The sequence below is a fragment of the Cordyceps javanica genome, chromosome 1 (genome assembly GCF_051103115.1).
Source record: "Cordyceps javanica chromosome 1, complete sequence".
Lineage (NCBI taxonomy): Eukaryota > Fungi > Ascomycota > Sordariomycetes > Hypocreales > Cordycipitaceae > Cordyceps > Cordyceps javanica.
The window spans coordinates 7431484-7454988 of NC_139295.1; the positions used below are offsets into that span (position 1 = coordinate 7431484).

At 51.2% G+C, this 23505-nt stretch overlaps 7 protein-coding genes across 7 annotated transcripts; 4 read left to right on the forward strand and 3 right to left on the reverse strand.

Moving 5' to 3' along the window:
- Positions 1 to 1454: 1454 nt before the first annotated feature.
- V2A60_002270 (Alpha/Beta hydrolase protein) lies at positions 1455 to 3207 on the forward strand (the record flags this gene model as incomplete). The annotated part of the gene is made up of 6 exons (XM_083253621.1): positions 1455 to 1671; positions 1747 to 1946; positions 2031 to 2325; positions 2386 to 2751; positions 2813 to 2890; positions 2963 to 3207. The coding sequence occupies 6 exons, from the start codon at positions 1455 to 1457 to the stop codon at positions 3205 to 3207; spliced, it is 1401 nt and encodes a 466-aa protein (XP_083109747.1).
- Positions 3208 to 4424: 1217 nt separating this feature from the next.
- V2A60_002271 (uncharacterized protein) lies at positions 4425 to 5618 on the forward strand (the record flags this gene model as incomplete). The annotated part of the gene is made up of 1 exon (XM_083253622.1): positions 4425 to 5618. The coding sequence occupies one exon, from the start codon at positions 4425 to 4427 to the stop codon at positions 5616 to 5618; it is 1194 nt and encodes a 397-aa protein (XP_083109748.1).
- A 523-nt stretch (positions 5619 to 6141) lies between these two features.
- V2A60_002272 (sterol desaturase family protein) lies at positions 6142 to 6887 on the reverse strand (the record flags this gene model as incomplete). Its single annotated transcript, XM_083253623.1, has 3 exons — positions 6142 to 6296; positions 6353 to 6510; positions 6580 to 6887. The coding sequence occupies 3 exons, from the start codon at positions 6885 to 6887 to the stop codon at positions 6142 to 6144; spliced, it is 621 nt and encodes a 206-aa protein (XP_083109749.1).
- A 1450-nt stretch (positions 6888 to 8337) lies between these two features.
- Positions 8338 to 9128, forward strand: V2A60_002273 (uncharacterized protein; the record flags this gene model as incomplete). Its single annotated transcript, XM_083253624.1, has 4 exons — positions 8338 to 8350; positions 8400 to 8517; positions 8573 to 8689; positions 8753 to 9128. 4 exons carry the CDS (start codon positions 8338 to 8340, stop codon positions 9126 to 9128), a joined length of 624 nt encoding a protein of 207 aa, XP_083109750.1.
- A 775-nt stretch (positions 9129 to 9903) lies between these two features.
- On the reverse strand, positions 9904 to 12537 carry V2A60_002274 (uncharacterized protein; the record flags this gene model as incomplete). The annotated part of the gene is made up of 2 exons (XM_083253625.1): positions 9904 to 11308; positions 12422 to 12537. 2 exons carry the CDS (start codon positions 12535 to 12537, stop codon positions 9904 to 9906), a joined length of 1521 nt encoding a protein of 506 aa, XP_083109751.1.
- A 219-nt stretch (positions 12538 to 12756) lies between these two features.
- On the reverse strand, positions 12757 to 14480 carry V2A60_002275 (uncharacterized protein; the record flags this gene model as incomplete). Its single annotated transcript, XM_083253626.1, has 4 exons — positions 12757 to 13193; positions 13250 to 13584; positions 13651 to 13939; positions 14039 to 14480. 4 exons carry the CDS (start codon positions 14478 to 14480, stop codon positions 12757 to 12759), a joined length of 1503 nt encoding a protein of 500 aa, XP_083109752.1.
- Positions 14481 to 19747: 5267 nt separating this feature from the next.
- Positions 19748 to 23180, forward strand: V2A60_002276 (E1-E2 ATPase-domain-containing protein; the record flags this gene model as incomplete). The annotated part of the gene is made up of 3 exons (XM_083253627.1): positions 19748 to 20135; positions 20208 to 20279; positions 20335 to 23180. The coding sequence occupies 3 exons, from the start codon at positions 19748 to 19750 to the stop codon at positions 23178 to 23180; spliced, it is 3306 nt and encodes a 1101-aa protein (XP_083109753.1).
- Between the last annotated feature and the right edge of the window lie 325 nt (positions 23181 to 23505).

Sequence of the window (23505 nt, forward strand, 5' to 3'; positions counted from 1 at the left end):
TCATCACAGGTCTTGGTTGAGCTCTTGACTGGTTGATTTCATGATTGGGCGGTCAATCAGAGTATTGCTTGCTCCCTTATGGTGCTCCAAGATCATGAGCCTGACCGATTTAACCAATTCGTTGCCAGAGCCACATGTCACTTCCATATCGTTTCAGAGAGCTGGATGACATCGTTAGGCATTGACACTTAGAAAGAAAGGAATGATTTACCCTGCACTGCGATTTGCGTCAGTTCCGGCTTTCCCATGATATGTTGAGATGTAATCATCATCACAGTCAAATGACTTGGCATCACTTGATCACAACTCCGGAAAGGCTACGGAAATACCAAGAATGAGCACACCAATCATGTAACATACATGCATACCGGAAGATTATTCCTTGTAAAGCACACTTTACCTTGATTTTACCTGCAGCCGGTGATCTGGCGTCGTCATATCCAGTTGGGACACCAAGAAGTAGCTACCGGGTAGGGCGCCACATCTTATTGATCGAGGTTGCATTGCTCTTGCTCAGATACCAGAATGCACATGGTCGGGTTCGAGACGCCATCGAGATTTCCGGCTTCGATCTACGTCTTTTGGTTGTGATTGAAGTCGCGGTGTTGAGTGAAATGCGTCGATAGCGCCGCCGGAAGCGGCGAGCCATATGTTGGGAACTTTCGCAGTAATGCTTTCAGGATTTTTGAATCTTCTATGCGGCTGGAATTTTTCCTGACGCATTCTCATAGCTTGTCAGGCCATCTCTCCTAGAACTTTACAATCATACGCAGTAACTAGAGTAACTTGATTGGCCGTCCACTGGCCAGACTTGCTGAAACGTTTAGATTTACAGCCTTGCCAAGCACGCAGCGAAACAATGATCGCGTTAGTGCACGCCACAAGTGGCGCTATAGCAATTGATATATCCAGCCTGTTCCCGTCATAGTGTTGTCTTGTCCTTGAATCTTCCTTCGGATCCCCATGTTGGAACACGACGGATAGAAAATGCGGATAGAAAATGACGCAAAGCATTCACATAATTTGGGCTCGAGTGGAACCTACTGATTAAAACACTCCGAGACATGTTCATAATGACCCGATACTGCTACAGTAGTCGGGCTCCGGTGCCGACGACCTGCCTAATCGGGCAGGCCGCTACACCACGGACTCTACTTTAATTGTACCAAGCTTCTTAAAAGACGATAGGCTATTTTGGCATTACCGAATAACATGGCTGCATGGAACAAGATACGAACAAGACTGATCTTTTTGTCTGTTTGTCTGTCGTGGCAGCGTTACATGGCTCAATAGCCTCTGCGGTGCTTCCCGGCCCAGAAGCGGCACAGCAAGACAGAGGCCAGGTGCGATGCTCTTTGCCGAGGGGATGCCCAAGTCTATATATGTTGGACGACTCCCTAAACTGTTTTCTGTGATCCTTTAACTGCAATCACCCTCTTTTACTGCCAGGCACGATGCGATCTGCCAAGCTTGCACTTCTTGCCCTGGCTGGGCTCGGCGCCGCCCTCCCGTCCGAGGCCACCAACAAGCAGCACAAGCGCACCGAGAATGGCATCGAGTACAATGTCTTTGATCACGCCTCCACAGGTACTAGCCTGAAGTACGTGTCCAACTCGGGCATTTGCGAAACGACGCCCGGCGTGAACCAGCACTCTGGCTACCAGACTGTCGGTATGTTGGGGGGGCAGACGAGGAGGCATCCATGTGTGAGGCCGCGACCAGCTAATGTGTGAACCATGTAACAAGGCGACAACCAGCACATGTGGTGGTGGTTCTTTGAGGCCCGCAAGAATGCCAAGACGGCACCGCTGGCCCTATGGCTGAATGGCGGCCCCGGCTGCAGCTCCATGATCGGCCTGTTCCAGGAGAACGGCCCCTGCACATTCAATGACGGCGGCTCGGAGCCCAAGCTGAACCCCCACTCGTGGAACAACTTTGCGAACATGGTACGCCGATACGGAAAGGCCGATCGCGGTCGATATGACTTGCTAGTCCGTCCTTCAATTGCTAATGAATGCGTGCTGTTGTAGCTCTACGTCGACCAGCCAATCGGCGCCGGCTTCAGCTACGGCGACGGATCCGAGGCCGACTCGACGCCGCATGCCGCTCCGGCCGTGTGGAAGCTGGTGCAAGCCTTCCTGACGCAGTTCCCCGAGTACAAGTCGCGCGACTTTGGTCTCTTTACCGAGTCGTACGGCGGCCACTACGGGCCTCAGTTTGCCTATTACTTTGAGCAGCAGAATGCCGCCATCGACGCCGGCACCCTGACCGGCGACAAGATCAACCTCGTCGCCCTCGGCATCAACAACGGCTGGCTCGATCCCAGTGAGTGTCTTGTCAATCACACGGCACCACTTGCCGGCGAAGCTAATCAGCGAACTGCAGAGAACCAGTACAAGGCGTACGTCGACTTTGCGGTCAAGAACCAGTACCGCCCGCTGCTCAACGCCAGCGACGCCAAGCCCTACTACGACGCCTGGACGAACAAGTGCGCGCCCAGCTACAAGGGCTGCACCGACGACCCCAGCACCGACGATACGTGCGCGCGGGCCGACTCCCAGTGTGCCAGGTCTGTCGAGAGCCCGCTCGAGAGTCTCGCGCAGTTTAGTCCCTACGACATTCGCGCCGATGACGGGAGCTTCCCGCCCAGCACATTCGAGAGCTACCTCTCGAGTGCGTCGGTCAAGAAGGCGATTGGCGCCACCTCTGACTTTTCATCCTGCGGCGGATCTAATATTGGCGGGGACGATAGTACGTGTCATGACGATTCTCTCTTTGCCTCGAATTTCCTCGGATTGACCCCTCGTTGTAGGCGCCCGCTCGTTCCTCAAGCCCCTGTCCGAAGTGATCAAGTCCAAGGTCAATGTCCTCATCTGGGCTGGTGACGCCGGTGAGTGCTCTTCTACCACGAGAGAGAGAGAGAACAAAATAAAAAAGAAAAATGTGCTGATGCCAAACGCAGACTGGATCTGCAACTGGATGGGCAACTATGATGCCATACAGTCCATTGCGCCAAAGGATTTTGTCTCGGCCACCATCAAGCCCTACACTGTAGACGGCAAAAAGTACGGCGAGTACAAGACGGCTGGAAACCTCAACTGGCTGCGCGTCTTCGACGCCGGCCACGAAGTACCTGCATACCAGCCGGAAGCCGCCCTTGCTGCCTTTACATCAATCATGTCGAAGCAGAGCCTCAAGTCGACGTAGACAGATGATGGCGGTCAGGGCCACACGCTTGTGACAGCATGAGTCTTCCGCCCAAGTTATGACACCTATTTTTACGAGTAGTATGATTTTTGAATAGGATTAAAAAAACAGAGCTAGTAGAAAAGTGCTAGTCTTGTAGGAATAACATGACCGAGTTCTCGTGTGTACAGTCTCGTCTTTGTGCCGAGGGCCGGGCGGTGGACGCTCTTTACCCCGGTTTCCACGTATTGCCCAGCTGTCGCACTTTTCAATCTCAATTATGACTGCCAGCGATGCAAGAATGCCCTTGCAGCCCTCTTATTTCAGCTTCGAACCCTTTCTCATCGCCACCATGCGCTTTGTGCCGTCCATGACCTGGTTTCGGGTCCATGTCCACGTAACACTCCCGACGACTTGTAGGCCCGCCGCTGCTTCCACAAAGGCAAAATTGGCCGACCAGATGTGTCTGGCGCCCGCGGGTCCTCCCATTCCGAGTTAATTATGCTTGCGAGGTCACAGAGGCCAAGCCTCGGGTCGATGCTCTGCCTACGAGAATATATAAGTCGACGCCTTCTTTGCGTGCTAGGCCGCGACGCTTGAGTCTTGAAGAATGGAAACAGGCAACTCAATCAATCGAAAGAGAGAGATTATAGCGCATGTAAAATGTTGGCAACGTGCTGACTTATGTGGCAGTCGCAAGACTCGTCGCCAGGGTTAAATTCATCGATGTGCATCGATGTGGCTGAGACTTCCCCGACATGGCTCGATACCGCGAATGCGATTTATACGAATGGCTGCAATTTAGCTCTCATAAAATATCGCTTTCCAGCGCAAGCGCTAGCGGTACATCTGCGAAAACATGAAGATGCATCTGCCGTCCGATGTAAAACATCTTCTCTGCCTTGTGAATGAGTTGCACTGCGAGCCTCCCTAACCGATGGGCTGCGCAGGAGCTCGGACACCGCTGAAAATCGTCTATCGATGATATCAATGTTTTTCTTTCAACTCGTGGTTTTGCCGATGAAAGATGACAGCAGGTGCCCGTAGATAGCCTGTCAGCCTGTTGTGTGATCAACACTATGCGCAGCTACTTAGTATCCCCAGCCTCCTTTCACCATCAGCGAAATAAAACTGCCTCGACGCCCGAAACCTATGTATTAAGCCCAGGAACGACTCAACGTCCCATTCTCACTGCCGACCACAGAACTGCCGCCTTTCCGACCGTGGATTCTGCCTCCATGGCCCCGTTCGGCGACTCGCTGCGTCGCCTCCGCGACCGAGTCTTCCTGAGCGAGGATGCCCGACGAAAGGCAGCCATCCACACGGTGCCGCCGCTACCACCCTCTCCTCCGGCATCTGCCGTCATCGCGGCGCCGGCCCCGTCCGCGACAGCGTGCAGCGCGCTCTTCCAGCGCCTGCCCGGCGAGGTGCGGCAGCGCATCCTCGTTGCCGCCTTTGGCGACCGGCTCCTGCACGTGCACCTATCCCTGGAACGGCCCGTCCTCCACAAGTACCGCAAGAGCAGCAAGAGCAGCAAGAGCAGAGAGGGGCATGCCGGGCACCCGGCCCGGTACACGTTTGATGACGCGGCACGGCCGTTTTGGCGCTGGCGCAGCTCGTGCTGCCACTCGCACTGCTTCCACCACGAAAGCTGGCGATGGAGGGAGCCACGGCAGAGCGACCAGTTCCGCGAAAAGGACTGCTGCGTGAGTGGTGAGGGCTGTGGACACCCCGGCGCGCCCGAGACTTGCTTCATCGGCGCCGCAGGCTGGCTGCGAACATGCCGGCAAGCATACTTGGAGGGCTACACGGTACTTTACAGGACCAATACGGTACGATTACACGGCACGTTCATGTTTGCGCACTTGACGGACCTTTTTCCCCGACTCAGCCTCGACAGTCTCACTCTTGTGTCGCTGTGCTGGGACATGGGCTGGTCGAGAGAATACCCGCGACGCCTACGGCTCGGCGACCACCCCGAGGAATACAGCTTCCTGGAGGGTCTGGACCAGCTACTCGTGCGACTGCCACTGACGATACCGAATGTCAAGTCTCTTCACTTATCGCTCCATGGTGTTTTCGGGGCGGCAGGGGAGCAGTGGACGGCCTACGGCACGCGTTGCGAAGTCGTCTTCCAGCAAACAGAAGCGCTGCTTCACAGAGTGCTGGCGCAAGTGTTAAAGTTGCCCAAACTGACCGACTTTCGCTTGGCTCTTCCGAGGAGCATGTTTATGCCGTGGCTACAGGAGGTGCTGGATATCACACTTCAGTTTGAGGAGGCGATCTGGGCGGAGCTGCCCGCGGAGTGGCTGAGGAGAGATATCCCAGCAGACCTGATGGCTAGCGATGAAAAACGAGCAGCGATAGACAGCTTTTGGGTGCTTCTCGGAGCATCCGACCTGCCTCCGCTCACAATCCGCTGCTTTTGCTAGGGCCCAACTCTCGCCGCGCTCGGCCCGACAGGCGGATGTATAGGCTTGGATGTTGTCTCAACACAAGAGTCGTCACGGGGGCACATGGTTACGAGATCCAATGGACTTGAAACACCTTGGAGCTTATTGGTTTGCCCAGTAAGCGAGATTGCAATTGTCCGATGCCGAGACACAAAATCTCCGAGTCTGGTTACTAGAAATTCCCCCGTGTTCATTCCGAAAAAAGAGGAAAATGCTATTCATGTACCCTTGGACCAAAGATTCCTTCAACAAGCTTTGACCTCTTCTCGCATAAAGTGACACGCTGAGAGACATCAATAGCACATCAGACGCAAAGTCTTTGTCTCAGCGACTTTTCTCGTGGCGTCCCAGCAGTGTCTCTCATGCAGAAGATCCGAACCCGTTCTGAACAGATCAGCCTTACTAACTCTGTGGACGTTTCTTTTTTTTTTCTTTTCTTTTTTTTCTTAATTAGCAGAGACTCCACCAAGAAGATAATCTGTTGCAGCAAATGATCATCATTTTAATGCTTCTGCTTGAACCGATGTCGAGTCTGCGTCAAAAACTTGTCGGCGTCCACGTATGTTCCAGCCCAGCGGTCCCACAGCGTAGTATACTGCCCAAAGTTGTAATTGGTGTTCTTGTGGTGAACAGTATGAAACTGCGTGCTGTCGTCATCTGTCACTGGGAGTAAGTTTCGCACTGCAAGATCAATGGAGTGGTGCACAACGTACGCAGTAGAAATGTCCATAAATATGCTGCAGAGAAAACCAACAACTGCATCACGTTGGACATGGGCACAAAGAAGCTGAAGGAGTATATCGGCAGACTCATTATCATTGCCTCGAGTGGATCAAATGCGAAAGCAGAAAATGGCGTAGGCGTCATGTATCTATATATGCTGTGTCAGTATAGTTCATCTGAAATGAGTGCGGCAAAAGTCGTTGCCATTGCGCCTTACTGATGATGCTTCTTGTGCATCAATCTGAACAGTACAGGTGTGTGAAAGAGTCTGTGTAGCCAGTACACGCAAGTATCGTTGAAGCCCACAAACAAGACAATCTGCGCAGCCTCGTACCATATTGAGGCCTCGCCAAACGGATATATTCTTGAATACCCAGCAGCCTGCGCTATGACAATTGGTGACGTTAGAAGGCTCATGACTAAAATGGCGAGCAGCGACTTGGAGATCTCGCCACGAATTTGCCCAGGTTTGAATCTCGGGTCTCGGGCCGACGACACATCAAAGCTCAGTTGATAGAATAGCATTCCCAAAAAAAGATACGAGATGGTCGTCAGAATCCTGTCCCATCAAGCGGTTAATTAGGTGTTTAGGTAGGCTACAAGAGTGCTCACCACAAATATAGAAATGCATTGATAAGTCGCCACATAGTATTATAGCCTAATGGCCAAGATGAGATGTTGCTCAAATAAGAGCAAAATTGCTGCATCACTGTTCTGGCCACTTCATGGCTTGATGGTGGAAGGTTTTGGCACAGGCCGTTCATTAACCTAACCTTGAGAGCGTGATAAATTGGGTCAAGAACAATCTCTTCAAAGGGTGTAAGAAATGTATCCATTGTATTAGACAAGAGTTCTTTCTCGATTTCGGTCTTTGTAAATTGTGATGCACATGGAGATATCTTCTCCCTGGCAGAGAGGAGGTGGCTGCGTGATGTAGGAAGTGGCTCTTCTCGCTACCGAGGAGAAAATCGCCTGAAGGTTGCTTCAGATGGTTTGCATGGCAGCTCAGCGTTCCATTTCAAAAGAGGTTGGCTTCCAAATTGCCAAGCCGATTTTGAAACAGTCTCGGGTCGCCACAACAGTTGCATAAGACAAGTCTCGCTCCGCAAGATTATCTTGTGACGAGGACCGACGTCTACAGCTCACTCCTTGTCGGTGTAGCCGAGGCTGACAAAAAGATATACCCAATATTTTTCTTTTAAGCGGTCAATCACTCGGATGCAGTCGTCGATCTAGCCGAAACCTTTTCTCGCCCAGACTTCGCACTAACAAGGATTCGACTGCCGTGTCACTTGGCATTGCGACTGGCAAGAGCTTTAGTATACTGCATATGATAAGGTACAAAGAAGCACGATAGCTGTTGATTTCCATATCCTCCTTCTTTTGCTTCTTTTTTCCATCAATTCACATTACGGACGGATCAGAGTCTTGTGCCCACGACATTAATCTGTCACTGACGAAGAAAATGTATGAGCCCAGCGCAAGTGGAAGTGCAGCGGTTTTGAACGAGGTTATAAGCTGTATCCTCGTTACGACGTCCCCTTTATTTTGTTTCTTCTGCTATATCGCGTATCATGATTTTGAGTCCTCCCTCTACAATGCTACATTCAAACTCGTTTCTCAGGGACCTCTTGCTTTCTTCTCCCAGCACCTCCCTCGAATCTCTACGAGAGTCATGGCTGGCTATGTACTCTGGGTTTCATGTCAAGCGGCTTTATATCGTCTTCTCCCAGGGCCAGTACACTTTGGACCGCGCACTTGCGGGGGACGACGGCTGCCATACAAGTTAAACGGGCTTCTTGCATGGACTGTCACGGTCGCTGCAGCCGTGTTTGCCAGTTACGGCGGCTATGTAGACCCTGCCTTGATTGCAAAGCACTGGGGTCAGCTAATGGTGGCGGCATCGATATACTCCTCCGTCTTAGTTGCGATATTCTACACCAAGGCTCGAAGCCGGCCAGATAATAATGGGGAAATGCTTCTGACAGGTCCGTCATATATATTCCTCGATGACTGCGGATTCTAATTTGGTTTCAGGGAATTTTTGGTACGATTTGTTCAACGGCGGGGAGCTTCACCCTCGCACGGGTCAATTATTCGACTGGAAACATTTCAATGCTAGTCGAAGTGGCGGTATTCTCCTCTGGACACTCATGTAAGTCGGTTTTTTGCTACAGCTGTATAATATTATGTCTAATATTCGGAATCAGCGATCTGTCATTTGCCGCGTGGCAGATTCAGTTACACAAGACCCTTACAAGTACAATGATTGCTGCTGTCTTGTTCCGGACTGTCATCGTGGTCGATTACTTCTGGTACGAACATTGGTAAGTTCTTCAGAATGGTTGTCATATGGGTAGCACCCACAGGCTACTAATGACAATGACCAGGTTTTTTGACACTTTAGATGGCTCTCACGAGCGATTCGCTTTTTACAGCATATACGGCTTCGCCGTCATGATGCCTCTGTTATGGACTCTTCAAACGCAGTACCTGGCCCAACACCCTGTTGAGCTCCCTTGGCCCATGATGTCGATTGCGTACCTTCTCTTCGCTTTTGGGTTTATTCTGAACCATGACACAAACGGACAGCGGGCACTCTCGCGTCGCCAGGCTGGAAACGTCACGATTTGGGGTAAGCCGGCGCGGTACGTCAAGGCGCAGTACATTACTGCAGACGGAAAAGTGCACCAAACTATTCTACTTTGTTCAGGCAAGTGCAAAATCACACGATATTCCCTTCCAAGACATTGTCTGATGCCCTAGTCCAGGATGGTGGGGGGTCGCACGCCACGCCAATTACGCAGGAAGCGCCCTGTACACCTTGGCGTCTTGCATGATTTGCGGAATGGGGCATATACTCCCCTACCTAGAAGCTATTTTGGTCGTGGGTATAATTGTACATCGCTGTTGGAGGGACGAGGCCAAGTGCAAAGTCAAATATGGAGATGCTTGGGACGAGTACTGCGCTCTTGTCCGATGGCGCATTATTCCAGGCATTTACTAGGAAATTTTCAGCCTCGCGAAGCCGATCAGCCGTCTGGTGCCATTAGCGGCGCACGAAAAGTCAGTAGCTAGTGTGGTAGCAAGATATTCAAGAGATCTGCTTGGACTTGTTGGGATCTGCGAATGATTGATCCCCGTCCATCCAGCACCTCGATCCGACAAGCTGAACCCAGAGCCTCTGATCTGCATGCGCATTGTCAAAAATCAATCGGACGCTCAAAGCAATAATGAGATCTAGCTGTCAATATATTCAAGACACAGCGATGTGCCTCCAAAGTCGCCGCCACCATTTGCAGAATCTGCCCCGGGATTTCGGACTGCCCTACTTACCAGTATTGCAAGTCAAGTGGCTCTACTGGGTGCGTCAAACTGGCTGAGACACCGCAGGTCTCGAATTCGCCATGCAAGTTGCGAAGCTATCCGACACTGCGGATGTCACATGGTTAGGAACTGTATCACTTTAAAAATCGATTCAATTTGCTTCAAGTCGGGCTTGGAGAGACATTGACTATCATCCTAGACAGAGGCCAATGTCTCACTCCGTGTCTATGGGTAGAGGACACTTTGCCGCCGTGGCGCTATACTTCCACTGCGCTCGACGGTGAAGGCGGATGTCGCCCGACCAGAGAGCTAACCACATCCCATACAGCCCTCCCAGGGGCCATGCTTTCGACCAGGCCGACGTCCACTGCTTGCGCTGCTGCCGTTCCTTCTCCACGTCGATGCGAACTTTTGCGTACACGGAGGGCAAGGTCCCGGCGTGGTACTTGCTTCGCAGTGCTTCGTACCAGGACTGGTCGTATACCTGCCAGAACGCCTGTTCAGAGTAGTACGTGTGTGCGTAGAGCCACTTCCGACCGCCCAGCTCGCTGAGCTTCGCCTCCAGCTGCTGATTCTTGGCCACAAAGTCTTGGTACTCTGGCGGCCCCCAGCCCCATACGCCAACGTTGAGCATGGGCTCAGACACGGTGGCGCTGCCACGACCGGCGGCGGCTGAGCCCATCCCTGTGACGGGGTGGAATGTCGGTGTGGTGGCTCCCTTGAGAGGGCAGAGCCAGAGCGGCCAGATCCCCAGCTCGTCATCCACAAAGTCGATGAACTTCTCGGCTGTGCTGTAAGGCAAGCCCAAGTCTTGCACGACGAATTGGTTGGACACGCCGCTAGCGTGTAGCGCGTGGTAGAGTGTCCGCGTATGGGAGAAATCGTCCAGCAGCCACCTGAAGAAGGCATTGAAGGGTATGAACTTGAAGTAGGTATAGCCTTGTCTTCCAACCCAGAATCCAGCTCGGTCGTAACGGAATAGATATTCGCCGATGGGAATGTACTCGACAGTAACGCACCGTGGTCCAAGTCCGTCCGTCTTCTGCTGTACGTGCAAGTAGTACCATGGGTCTTCGGCTTTGCTGAAAGTCTGCGGCGGACTGTACTCGACAGGCACGTCGTTTGTCATCTCGCCAGTGATAATGACGCCATGATTCTTCGCAAAGAGAATGCCATCCAAATAGTCCAACGTCTGGTCTTGAGCCTTGCTCTGTACCAGCGACACAGACTCATTGACGGTGCTTGTGCGATAGTATGTCGTCTTGACAAAAGGTTTCGCTTCGATAAGCCGTAGTTCCATCAAAGTTGTGACGCCCAATGTGCCGGCAGCCCCCGCGGCGCCGTAGAAGAGATCGCTTCGCTCGGTTGGGGACGCTTTAATGATCTCGCCGTTGCCAAGAATCATCTCAACATAGTTGATTGTGTCGTTGAAGAAACCATGGCGAAAGGAGCTGCTCTCACCTGAGCTACCTGAGTAACCTCCCCCGGCAGTGATGCCGGGGAACTCCATAACAACCGGTGGTATGAGTCCGCACACAAGGGTGGCCTCAACGAGACGGTCCATGGGAACATTGGGTTCAAGCAGCACGGTTCGTCTATCTGTGTCGACATTGATAATCCTGTCCAGAATACTAATGTTAATGATGTTACCGGTCGGACGTGGTCGGGTGCTATTTGAAGATCCGTGAAAGATTCGATAAGGTTTCTTCTCTTTGTATTTCACACGAATTGACTGGGCAAGAATGTCGACAATTTGCTGATGACGTTCCATCACAAAGGAATGTTGCTATGCTGGCAAAAATCTGCAGAGTGTGTAAGTGACGGCCAAAGTATACAAAGAACCCTCAGCTCTCTCCTGTGTTGATGTTTTATAGTGGTGTGGGGCTATCAGTACACTGACTGAAATACCATATAAAGCTTGACAAGCTTCCTTTTTCTTTCTTTTTCTCCTCTACCAGCAGGGGCCTCGTAGGGTCCTCGCTAGGAAGTCACTTGGCCTAGCGAAAGACGTCTCGGAGTAAAAACTACAAGGGTAAGCTGCAGCCGGTTAGAAAAAGGATGCCAGGAGGAGTGCAGGACAGACGGGTAGCACATGGACAGGGCTTTACAGTACCAATAAGGAGCCGACGACGACTTGACAGGGAAGAGGCGTTGACAATCCGACATTAGATCAGTCAACCGGAGCAGTGTACGACATGGAGCACTCTTTCTTATTGACGCTTTTTAACTTGTTCATTTTTCTCTCTCTAGAACAGTGTCACTATGGCTAGACCTCTACGAAGAACCTGAGAACCTCACTTCCTCCAAAATATAAAGTAGATTTCCTCTAGTAAAAGGTCAAGGCAACTCAGGCGTACTATAGGGTAGCTGGGCATCATATTCGTCCGTGCCAATATTCACGGCAGTTGCCTGTCCGTGGCGGTCGGATTCGTGCTGGTCATGTTCTTCTTGTCGGTCCATACCGGAACTGCATACGGGGCTCAGCACACCGTCCTGCATTGGTGTGATTGAGCCCTGACCTGTCTTTTCTGTGACGTTGAAAACTCCATGTACATGGTGGAGGGCTGGTTCAAAAGAAGAAGAGAACCGTTGCGTATTTATGTACTTGTCTAGACTTGGACAAATACGGGTATGAACGGGCAGCTAAAATCTGTCCGGCAGAGCAGTAACTATGTCGGCGTTTTAGAAAAGACGAGAGCTATCCCGCGGTCTCTGATAGGGGGCAGCCTCACAACTTGGGCAGCTCTGGGAGGACATTCTCGACAAGAGCCTGCAGCGAAAGTTCATCCGCCGCCATGCGATAGCCTTGGCGGGCCAGCATTTGTAGAGGCCAGCACATGATGGACATCTCAGCAGTAGGGCCGTCATCAATTCAGTTTATTTAATTACTTGAGGCAGTGACTCCTCTGATGCTCAATCGTCTATCGTGGCACCATTGAGATTGCGTTGATGCCGTTTTATCCAACCACCATGTCTCTCTGCAGGCACTGGGCCAAGTTGGACAGCGCGTGACAGGGACAGCCCGCCGAGGGCAGCGCCGACAGCGGACATGTCCCTTATATGACGTTTATTTTTTCATATTGCCTGCATCCGTAGTGTCGTTATCGGGTGGCAATCTATGTGCGGCGAGGCATTCAAATTCCGTCGCAAACGACGTTCCAAATGCGCCTGGGAAAATCCTACAGTATTCGGCTGTTCCACAAACGTCCTCGCTTCCCTCATTTGCACATGCCTCGAAATTTTCTCCAGGTTCTTTCCAAGGAAGAAGCTTCTCGTCCGCGATAGGGGGAAAGCCAGTCTCGTCCACGATAGGGGGCAAACCAGCCCCGTCCACGACGGGAGGCTGGCACTGCCCACTGAGAGAAGATATATCGAAATCGTCCTCGTCGATAGCGATGGGGTTGGAGCCGCAGTCAGCAGCATTTGCTAGATAGACCTCCGAGTTGTCTTGATCCATGACGATATAGGCGCTGCGCAAGAACGGGTAGCCTAGCACTGTGCTTGCTGGAGATATATAAGTGTATGGCTCTCTAAGGACAAGAGAATTATACGTCACTCACTTTGGGACTCTCTCATACCAAGATAGAAGTCGTCTTCTCCCATAGCCGGAATAATAAAGTTGCTATATGGCATCCTGATAAGTGTTTTGCCAAAGGCTAGGTCAATGGAGGCATCGACATCACGAAGTGAGCAATCAATACGGTAAATAGAAGGGACCTCAGTGCTTCTAGCTTGAGGAAACTTGCTCAAGATTTTCTGAAAAACGGAGGGCGGGAAGATGTTCAAAGATGTGCCGGTATCGAGCAGTACGGGAATGCCCTTGTCAGATCGGCTCAACCGAGATTTCGAGCCGTCCTCAGCCGTGCTATAGACCTCGTTAAAGGAGATGACGTAGCTGAAGGTAAATATTAGCCCAAGTAGCGTTGGATAATAGAAGCCGTAGTTTTGTCATTAGACCTACCTCGTCCCGTGAACGGGATGCTCAGTCATTCTCTGTCTCCCAAGACGACCCCAGAACTTCTTCCGGTTGACGCCACCAAGAAGAACGCCGTCATTTCCAATTTCGAGGCTAAAGACTCGCCTACCGATCAAACCTTGATCGGCCAGGAGCGTCATTGTGGGAACATATGGCTCTTTCATCCCACTTGCGTGCTCATCAACCATACCGAAACCAAAGATGCTGTTGAAGCTATCCAGTGATCTCGGACCATTATCAATGATGCCAAAGCTTGCGTTCTTGATTTCGAAGCCTGCACCGAGTCTCAAGGTCAATATCGACAACAAACCGATCTATATATGGGCGAGAAATGCCGCCACAAACAAAAACGACTCACCAGCTAAAGACATACTATCCCGGTAGAGGTCGGCTCGAAAGCTCGAATTGGCAACACCGTAACCGTAGGTAACTGATTCCCCTGTATGTGTCAGAGTTGAGCTGCTATTTTTGTCGAAGTAGAAACGTCCCCCAGTGACGTTGGTGTCGACTGACGCCTCCGCTTTCTCTCTCACCCATAGGCATGCAGAGCCAGTGTCGAAGATGCCGACGATTTTCTGGCCGGGTGTGCCAAGAGAGAACTCTACCTCAAACTTGTAAGCGGAAGTGTATGTCAGGTTCATTTGGTCTCGGCGCCCAATTTTCGCGCTCAGCTCAGGAGTCCCAGTTTCAGGAGCCTTGAGAAGCAACTGAATGAGTCCAGGTCTCTTAGCAGTCAAATCTTCCGGATGAGGGGCAGCTTGAGCCGAAAGGGATAGAAACCCTAGAAGGGGTAGACCAGCACGATATAGATGCATTCCGATAGAAGATCGCACATATGTATGCCGCAGATACAAAGGATGATTAGTTCACTAGGAAATGAAGGGTGAGAGTAATTGCTAATTTAAAGAGTGGTCTTTACTTTTGATAGGGGTATGAAGATAGATATACATACGCATACGCATACGTCACCCAAATTGACTACTCCAGGTGTAGTACTGTACATATAGCCTTCGCTTCTGTATATACAGGTCTAGTCATGTAGAGCAACGCATTTGGGCTTGCGTCGTCACCAGACTCCGGAGAGGAGGCACTCTCCGTTTTTTCTGGCCTGCACGACATATATAGCTACCAATAATGGGATGATATGACCCTTCGGACCCTGATTCAGAAACTTGATATAGTCAAACTGTGCTTGATACCACGCACAAATTCAGCCCCTTGTTAATTTTCAGTGATATTCTTGTGGAAGGCTAGCTATAAAGTTCAGAAATCATCAAGAACCTGTCATCTTAGCCCCCGATATAACGTGTTAGCTGGAGGGGAAATGCCACGCTGAAGCGGGGCCAAGCTTGCAAATGTGAGGCTCGATTGCGTAGACAATCAGCAAGACGAAATAGCACAGCAAGGTAAATCACGATTTTTCAATCTACTTCAAAGTTGACTTTTTTTTAAACAAAAAATAGAAAGGTCCCTATTTCCATATGTGGTTCCTGGCCAAACAGATGTTCCACTGCCGCAAGACGTGATAGACAGACGCAACACGGTTAGTTTGACTCATGGCCCCGGCCATACTGGGTCCACGCCCACCTCAACTATAAGTGCGAGTGCTTATGCCGTTAATTTTAACATGATAAAGGGCGTATTTGTTGTTGCTGTCTATTTTCCACCTTGAAATGGGTTCAGCCGATCACAGAATAGTAGCAGGACACCCCTTACTTGCTCAAAGCTACGAGAAAGTCATAAACCAGGATACTAATTGATTACCATACTCCAACTCGATTAATACCCATATAGTCCTTTTACGAGCTTGTTTGAATGGAAAAGAATCCGCCATCTTACGTGCCCAGAATAAATCCAACCCTCTGGAATCGTTTATTAATAGTACTGTCCCTGATAAGTAGTCAGTAGCCATGATAAGATAGTAATATCTTCTATCAGCTGGGTTCCTCAGCTATCCATAGAGGTGCTCCTTGCATTTGTCGTAGCTATCTTAAAAATTTTATTTATAGCCCTAGTCATATTACTTCCAAATATCGAGTACACTGCCTCTAATTGAAGACTCGTGTGTATAGCGGGACGTATCATTTTACGTAACATGACATCTATGGATAGCCTGATTGAGAGACTAGGTTGTATAACCGGATTACTATAGAGCAGCAACAAGAGGCGTACAATCAGGAATTATGACGCCCGCATTGGCTTGGATCACAGGTAGCTTTCATAGTATGAAGTCAATCTACTATATAGCTACATACCAGTCGCCCCGGATGAAGCTTCATGATTCGATAGTGCCAAATTGTCGCCATGGTCCTCAGAGCCCTGCCATTTCGATAAGTGATGCTCGCCACTGGGCTGCTTTTTTGCAACGCATACATGTCAGGAGTTGGCGCCCTGCTGCCCATTTGCAGCTCCAATAAGTACGACTTGGAAGACATTGGGCAGGAGATGCGGATCTGGAGGGGTAGAGGGGGCGAAGGCAGTTGCCGCCTCCGTGTATGACTAGCAAATCCAACCGCTCCGTTACTCCCTTGTCAATAATACATTCATTGTCAACTCTGCATGTCGCCGAGTGGCCTGTATGAGTCGACTTGCTTTATCCTGCTCAGTTTATGCAGGCATGAGAGAAAGGTGCTGTTGGAACGAAAAAAAGAAAAATAATCGCAGCATCTCAAAAATATAAATCTATAGCGATAACGACGAGCGGAGTTATTGGTACCAGCGAAATTTATGCGTTTTTTCGTAGCACAGTTCCTTCGCCAACCATGGCCACTTGGATGGTACCTCTCTTGATTCTGGCGTTTTACGAGCGAAATTACCTCGCATCCGCTGCGGACAGATTCAAGTTTGTCCCGCATTAAGCGTTTGAACTTGGTAGGGTTGTCTGGCTTGCTGGAATATATATCTGAGTTATTAATCCACAAGGAACTGTTACTAGTCGTTTGAAAGTTCAATTGCTTAATAATTACGTGAACTGTTACTCGGCCTTGAAAAAAACACTATTGGCAACTCGACCGGAACAGCGGTCGGCTTCTTTCTTCAAGGAATATCCGGAGACTCGGTCTACTTTCAAGGCCGACGAGGAAGCTCTGCGGGCCGATGCACACATCAAAGCAGCACTCTCACCGGCTGCGAGACGTGCTTGTGGAGTTTGTGACTCAATTCAGGATGATGAGGTGCTCTTCGTATGGAAACCCGATTTGGAAGAGGCCATGACGACGGAGAAGTACGAAGCTGTGTTCCCGGGCATGATGTGCATGCAGGCCAAGGAGAGAATGGAGGGTACGCAGCTGTGGCGTATCGTTCGAAACATGCCCGAAGCCAGCTTCTTACACTTTCATATCAAAGCCACGGCTGATTTTGAGGATTTGGTCGGCTAGCCCTTGAAGCTGCCTGGGATACACTTGTCTACAAACATGCCGCTTGCGACTCCGGAAGGCCGCGCAGCCTCAAAAATTGTCTTTCCACATAGGCATCGTAGCGATACTACTGACAATAAGATCTAGACTTCAGAGTACAAGGTCAGGCAGTTTATCTTGCTAGCAGATACCGCAGAGAGCTTCCCAGATGGCGAGCGGGTGGGTAGATTGTCCTGGCTTCTTTCATGATGTATGCTCAGAATGACCGATAGTCAGGAATAACCTCGCGGCATTTTTGCCATTTGAGAGAAATCGAAAAGGTCCTTGCCAGCGGTTGACATGAGGACACATTATGAGCGATCGCCTCGGTATCTCATGCGATGACTGATGAGTGTGCTGGAGGACAACGGTATCAACTGGGTCGAGCTGCGGTGAGTTGCCATCTGCGAAAATCGCACTTCCTGCTGACATCACCAACCAGGTATTGGAGGCCGCTCAATCGTTGCGGCAACGACCAAAAGGTGCCCAAGAAAGACTACACGCACTTCTTCCAAGTTTTTATAAAGAAGAGATTGGACGCTTCCAGGAGTAGGAGGAGGAGCTGCCGGTTCTTGACCGTCGCTTTTCTGTGGTCTAACAGGCGACCTGTCGATACGTTGCAACTGCCGTGAACACACGTCACATTGTATGACCGCAACAAAATAATTTACTTATATGCTTGTAGTACTCGATCTTGTAGGCTTGGAGGATCACGGTCGATCTGTCAATAACTTGCCTCCCGAGGCGTTCTGGTTGACTGAGGAGTGTAAGCGAAAAGGTGTTCAAATACCATTCGTTTTCTACGCCAGCAGCGGCAGATTTGACCCAATGGAGTCCCGCCCCATCTCTAACGAGGATGTGCGGTTGCGGGCTAACCATAGAGCGTCCGTTGCCCGCGCCGCGTGCGCGGAGAGTACCGTGCGGCATCTGCATCGATGGTCCTGCGGTCTTTGGTCAAACCTCGACGGGGTTGTCGCATGCTTTTTGGCAAGCGGTACGAAGTGCAGGGTGGGAAGGAACTTGGACTGCGAGAGTGGGCAGCTAGGATGAGAATAGCATTCAATGGACCGGCTTTGAAGCTGAGAACAACGAGAACTGATTGTTGGACGTACAAGAAGCCGGTTCTGGAACAAGAGCCAAGAATGATCGGCAGCGACAGTGGGGAAAAGAATGAGAGGACTTTTGTGCGTGAGTAATCGAGGAGCACGGCAAATGAATCGTTGGCGTGGCCTGGCAGTTTCCTGGGGCCTAGATTCACACCGGAGCCTGTAGCCGAGGCTCCATTCAAGAGGGTGGAGGCCAACGTAATCGGCTGATGAGAGAGTCTTTTCGATGATCTTCTGCACACGAATACATATAACAGAGGTGCGTAGTGGCAATAGCCGAAGGCATGATATGGATCAGATAACTGTTACTAGCGCTAATATCACATGAAATCATGAGGCGGATCGTGATGGAATTTTCAGGGTTGCATCACATACTTCTTGGCGTGTTACTTGTGGTTCGAGGCCAGTAGAAGAATTTCTTTTTGGCAATAGAGCAACGTGCAGGAAACATGGAGACCACCTACCTGGTCCTGTATTCGATGACGGTATTCATGAGCTCGGGGGCCGCGTATGAGTCACCCGACTGCAGCATGTTGCGACGAGGCCGATCGAGGTTAACGAAAATGAACATTTCAAAAACAAGAATAGAAGTGAAGAGAAACGCTGAGAAAGCTAGTGACGAGGAGGCCACGCACGTTCGAACAGGAGCAGCTCCACCGGGCTGTGAATGGAGCCAATGGCCGAGATGGGTTGGCACTAATCGGGTAGGTTTGGTAGACTCCGATGGGACGAGAGCGATAGTCAGCCCATTCTCCATTGTATTGATGCGTTGGTGCAGATGGTGTACCGGTAAGTAAAATAAGTGTCCCAAATCGGCGCCTTGCTTTGATGACCAAGGCGAGCTGCAATTTATTCATGGTACTGAGCCCCGTTAGTCGTGAGACGAGGCAGAAGTAGACAGTGGCGCACCAGACGAATAACGGTTGGACAGACTAATAACTGCGGTGGTGCGACACTGTGCGATGCTCCCGAGACATTGATGATGCGGGCGCGCCATCCGAGCTGGAGGTGGTCCTTGCAGCTAACTTGGGTTACAGATGCAGCGTTGTTTCGTAAGTAGATATCGTCTTGAGACGGAGGAGATGAGGGAGAAAAGATGGCAAAGGCTGCGCACAACTGGACCAGCTCCACCATGAGGCCACTTTGACTAGCGTTTTGGAAGGTCATGGATGAAGCTGAGTGGCCAGTATCGCAATCTACATTCCCTCCCAGCCAAACTAGTAGTGGCGTCGGTGTACTATTGATAGGGAGCTCTCGGATGTGAAGTCAACCGACAGCCGGCAGCTGGCAGTTGGCAGCTGGCAGGCAACTGGCAGGCAACTGGCAGGCAACTGGCAGCCGGGTAGGTAACTAGCAAACAGAGACAGAAGCAAACGCCAACAAGCCACAACCTCGTCATTTATTATTTAGCCCAACGGCCCCGTCCTCATACACCTGGCAAACTACGTCTTTGCTGGATGAACTTTCTCCCTTGATAATCTCTCTCTTGGACGCAGAAGAACTTAAATCCTCAAAGAAAAAAAAAAAAACCTACCGATACACTCCCTCAACGCCGGTCTTGCACCATCAAGTGTGACTACAATGGGTGCCGACTGTTGCTCTACCGGTCCGAAGCAGGACGCCCCGTCTTGCGGTGGCCCTTCGACTGCGACTCATGGCCACGGCAATGGCCCTCACGATCATGGCCATGACTACACTCATACCGGCCACGCACACAGTCACGATGAAACTGGCAACAGCCACACCTTTGGATCTGAGCATCACCGCCGCCACGCAGATCATGCTCACGACCACGCTCACGACCACGCTCACGACCAGACCGCCACCCAGGAGCATGCGCACTGTGTTGATGAAGCCGATTGTGCCGCCCAGGGTGAATTATGCGATGATGACGCCTGTTGCGACACAGATGAGGACTGCAGTTCTGTGACTCTGGCCTGCTGTGACACCAACGACGAGCACTGCGATGGTTAGCTCTATCCCAGCTTTGCTGTACTGCACATGGCTTCAGCGTGACAATCCGGCTGACAACATGAACTAGAAAAGTGCATCATCGCTGTTGCTGCCATTGAGTGCGAAAAAGCTTGCGAAAGCGAAGGCGAGATTCCGGATGGCAAGTATTTTCTCTCCCTCAAAGGACCAAGAGATCCACCACTTACACGCAACAGCCCATCTTGTCCACAGGCACAACCACGACGCGTCCGGCCGCCACCCTGCTACTGCCTGCAACGACCACTTGACCAAAGCTTTCGATCAGTACACAGCTTACCTCGAATCTGCTCGCTGCATTTGCCGCAGCGTCCTCGAACGAGGTTGGGGAAAAGCTTGCTGCAGCACTCACCCTCAGAAGAAGCCCATGCGCAAGCGATCCACTGGCCGTGCTGCTTCTTCCACTGTAACCAGCACCTACCATCCAACCCACCACCACCATGGACTGAAGCGACGTAACAAGAAACAGCCAGTTCTTCTTGCATCCGACAAGGATTCGTGCTGTGGCGATCCGGATGACAAGGACTCCTGCTGTGGTGATGATCACATTGAGAACCTCCACGACAAGCCAGTCCCCGACACTCGTGCTACCAACTTTAATGATCTCGAAAAGGCCGATGGACTCGAACATCTTGCTCTCCACGTAGAGGGCATGACTTGCTCAGGATGTGGGAACAAGATGGACAAGGGCCTCCGAGGTATACAAGGTGTCTCCAACGTGCGAGTCAACTTTGTCATGGGACAGGCTGAATGCAGTATTGACACTTCCATCACAACCCCCGATGAGGTCATAAAAACCGCCGAACGTGCTACTGGGTTTAAATGCACAAAGCTCTCCAGCGACGACCAAGTACTTGACATTCTTGCCGCAGGATCGGTGGCTAAGGGCCTCCTGGACCTCGACATAGCTGGTGTCACAGACGCGTCTTTCCTGAACAAAAGAACCGTTCGAATCCACTACGATCCTACGATTATCGGCGCTCGTGATCTCTACTCGAGACTGCCTCTCGGCATCGAAGGCCTTGCTCCTCCCCGTGATGACCCGTCCATCTCGAGCGGTCGCAAGAGACTATACGACCAGTTGATCAAGACTATTCTTGCTGCCGCTTTTACTATTCCTGTTTTGGTCATGTCCTGGGGTGACAATGTCGTCAAAGAGCCAATTAAGGCTATTATATCCCTCGCCCTTGCCACGATTGTCCAGATGATTGCTATACCTGATTTTTATCGCCCTGCACTCTCCTCGCTCATCTACAATGGCGTGGTGGAAATGGACATGTTGGTTGTGATCAGCATCACTGCCGCATATCTCTACTCCGTTGTTGCGTTCGGTTTCCGCATGGCAGGCAAACCACTCGCGACCGCCGAGTTCTTCGAGACGAGCACTCTTCTCATTACTCTCGTTATTCTTGGCCGCCTGGTAGCTGCATTTGCCCGTGTCCGCGCTGTCCAGGCAGTTTCTCTGCGCTCGCTCCAGGCCGGCTCGGCTGTCGTTATCGAGAAAGGTCAAGACAAGGACGTTGATGCTAGACTTCTCCAGTACGGTGACAAGTTCAAAGTGTCTCCCCACACAGCTATTCCCACAGACGGCGTTGTTGTTACAGGATCCAGCGACGTCGATGAGTCTATGTTGACTGGTGAGAGTGTCCCCGTCTTCAAAAAGGAGGGGGATGAAGTTATTGCCGGTACTGTCAATGGAACTGGTACCATAGTTGCTCGTTTGACACGTCTTCCCGGCAAAAATACTGTCACTGATATCGCACAGCTTGTGGAAGACGCGGCCAACTCCAAACCTCCCCTGCAGGATGCTGCCGACCGAGTTGCCAGTTGGTTTGTTCCCATCGTCACCATAGTTGCCCTCCTGGTTATTATTGTCTGGACTGTGGTCGGCCTCAAAGTTCGTCGTTACAATGGTGGTCAGACAGTTTCCAACGCCATCACCTATGCTGTCGCTACACTTGCAGTTTCCTGCCCATGCGCACTTGGTTTGGCCGTGCCGATGGTCTTGGTCGTCGCGGGCGGTGTCGCTGCCCGTAATGGTGTCATCATCAAGTCGGCTGAATGCACAGAACGCGCCCGTAAAATTACTGATGTCGTCTTTGACAAAACTGGCACCATCACCGAGACTGATCTTGATGTCATGGTCACTGAGTTCTTTGACGGTGATGAAGAACTGGCTACTGCTATTACGAAGCCCCTAGTCGCTGGCAACAACCACCCTGTGTCACTTGGCGTGGCAAAGCACCTCCATAACCAGACCTCCAGCACCATTGCTGTTACCGACATTCACGTCATTCCCGGCGCTGGAGTTGAGGCTGTATTGGAAGGCGACGTCATTCGTGCCGGTAACCCCAAGTGGACTGGAACTGATACCAACGCCACTGTCAAGACTCTTCAGGGCCAAGGCCTTACTCTTCTCGTCATCACTCTCAACAATAGTCCCGTTGCCGCCTACGGTCTTCGCACTCGCCTGCGTCCTGAGTCTACAAAGGTCATTCAAAAGCTTACTCGTCGTGGGATCGTTGTACATATTGTCTCTGGAGACTTGCAGCAGGCCGTTGAGTCCGTTGCCAACCAAGTCGGTATCCCCAACGTCGCAGCACAGCGCACTCCCTCCGAGAAACGCGACTATGTCGCTGCTCTCATGGAGCAAGGTAAGAATGTAATGTTTGTCGGGGACGGCACCAACGACGCAGTGGCTGTTACGCAGGCCGACGTTGGCGTCCAGATCGCCAGTGCTCTGTCGGCCAGTGAGGTTACGCGTGGCGCGGCCGACGTTGTTCTTCTAAAGGGTCTCGAGGGTATTCCTTTTGTTATTGAGATCAGCCGAGTCAGCTTCCGCCGTATGGTGTTCAATTTTGCCTGGTCTGCCGTCTACAACGTTCTCGCCATCTTGCTTGCCTCCGGCGCCCTTGTCAAGGTCCGTATCCCGCCCGCCTACGCCGGCCTTGGAGAAATCATCAGCGTCCTACCTGTCATTTTCGCCGCCACTACGATGCTTTTGACCAAGATCAAGACAGACTAAGTGTGGCCGCGTATGCCGTTCTCATGTTATAGGCCCCAGTACGGACCAGCTTCATTCAACACTGCTGGCACGCGGTTGGTTGGCTTGACGGCTCAAACAATGCGTATTTCTTCAACAAGGTTTTTTCTTTGGGCCCGCGCTTGCAATGTTTCGGCTTTGCAATTATTTCCTTTCTTTGGAGGCTAGTCATGCGGCCGGCCTCCTGACTTCCACGTATAGGGTACAAGGAGGGATTATATTTTCAACTACTATATCTTATGTAAACATGTCATAGTGATTTACATGATTGAAGCACCCAGTGTGGAATCTTCTAGTGAAAGTGTCA